This window comes from Canis lupus, chromosome 23 (genome assembly GCF_003254725.2).
Source record: "Canis lupus dingo isolate Sandy chromosome 23, ASM325472v2, whole genome shotgun sequence".
NCBI lineage: Eukaryota > Metazoa > Chordata > Mammalia > Carnivora > Canidae > Canis > Canis lupus.
In genome coordinates, this window is record NC_064265.1 from 44180600 (window position 1) to 44182463 (window position 1864).

Genomic DNA, 1864 nt, shown 5'->3' on the forward strand with positions numbered 1-1864 from the left:
AAATACTACTATAGTATTTGTGGGGAGCAAAGAGTGGGAACAATCTAATTTTCCATTAGTAGGAAACTAGTTAAATAAATTATGGTACATCTATACAATAGAATACTACACAGCTGTTAAAAATGAGAAAAATCTATGTGCGCTGATACACAATAATGGCCAAATTTAAAAAAAAAACAAGAATATTGTGCAGAATATTACTAATAATACAACAAAAGAGATGTGATACGTGCACACACGCACACACAGTGCATAGCCACAGAAAACCTCTGGAAGACTATGACCAGAGGCTGTTTTGTCAGGGTCCCTTCAGGACACAGAAGTTAGACAATAATTTGACTAGTGAAGGCTTACTATGAAGAGTGGTTGGAGGCCACCAGACACCGGCTGGGCCAGGGGCCACGGGGCCAGCGCCCCGCACCATGACCTTGGCCTCCAGGGTACAGCGTGGGCTCCTCCAGAAGAGGGGTGCGCTCGCTCTGGTCTTCGGGCTCCTGCTCATCTACTTCCTCCCCAGCACCTGCAGGCAGGGGGAGAGGGCAACGAGAGATCGGAATCTCCTCCAGGTTGGACACGGTGACACCCCAGCCTGCGGAGAGTGCAGATGCGGTCAGTGTGTGGGCAAGGGCAGGCCGGCCTGGCCCCCGGGGTGGAACCCCCACCCGAGCTCCATTTGCACCTCAGCTGCTGCAGCGCTTCCAAGGACCGTGTGCCCTACTGCCCTCAGCCCAGCCTGTGACTTCTGTGACTTCCCCAGCCAGGCAGCCCTGACGTTCCAGAACCTACTCGTGGCCAACCAGGATCACTTTGAATTGTGTTTGGCCAAATGCAGGACCTCATCCCAGGTTCCCAAGTAGCTGATACTGCCTGTTGACTTGATCTAGTCATCATGACAAGGGGAAAAAAACAAAAAAAAAATTAAATGTCAGGAGGATCCAGCCCTCTCCCCACCCACTACCCCCAAGAGGAAGGACCCAGGGCCATTTTGCAGTGGGTTGCATGGTGGCTGCCCAAAAGGATGTTCACATCCTGACCCCTTGGAATCTGTGAATATGAGGCTATTTAGAAAAAGTGTCTTTGCAGATGGAGTTAAGTTCAGGATCTTGAAATGAGATCACCTTGGATTACCTGGGTGGGCCCTAAATCCAATGACAAAAGCTCCCGTGAAACCCACAGTAGAGGAGCACACAGGGGAAGGCCATGGAGACAGAGGCATCCAGAAATCCGGGGATGCTGACAGCCACCAGGAGCTTGAAGAGGCAAAGAACGAAGTCTCTCCTCCTCTGGAGGAAGCACAGCCCTACCAGCAGCTTGACTTTGGATATCCGACCTCCAGAGATGAGAGAAGAAATTCCCGTTGTGTTAAGCCACCAAGTTTGTGGCGATTTGTTTGGCAGCCCTGGAAAACTGCTTAAACATTTCTTCATGCATTAATGAAAAAGGGGCCAAGTTTAAGGAACAACAACAAAGGATATCGGAGAAGCCAGTAGGATTTAAGTGACAAGTTGTGTTTAATGAGCCCCGTACCACAGGCCAGGTGCCTGCATCAGTTAAAACGTGATAGAAATTCAGACCCAGCAAGATGAACCCCAGAGCTTAGGTCTTTAACCAGCTACCCTGCACTTTTAGGAAAGAGTGAAAGCTGTATCTCATGGAAAGGAACCTAGGAAGGGGATGAGAAAAGTTAGCAAAATCGGGGGTAATTTGAGAGAGATTTGGAGGCCAGCTGCCATGGAGGTGAGGTATGAGTTTGTAAGTTTTGTTTTACACTATAAATAGAATTTTGAGAAACTTGGCAAAATTTTAAAGGGCTCTCCAGTTAAAAAAAAATTTTTTTTTTGATGTGAGATTGTGCTGAAACTTG

At 48.1% G+C, this 1864-nt stretch overlaps 1 protein-coding gene across 1 annotated transcript; it reads left to right on the forward strand.

The window, feature by feature from the left end:
- Nucleotides 1-422: 422 nt before the first annotated feature.
- On the forward strand, nucleotides 423-857 carry LOC112661056 (SREBP regulating gene protein-like). Its single transcript, XM_025448914.1, has one exon. The coding sequence runs from the start codon at nucleotides 423-425 to the stop codon at nucleotides 855-857; it is 435 nt and encodes a 144-aa protein (XP_025304699.1).
- The last annotated feature ends 1007 nt before the right edge of the window (nucleotides 858-1864 follow it).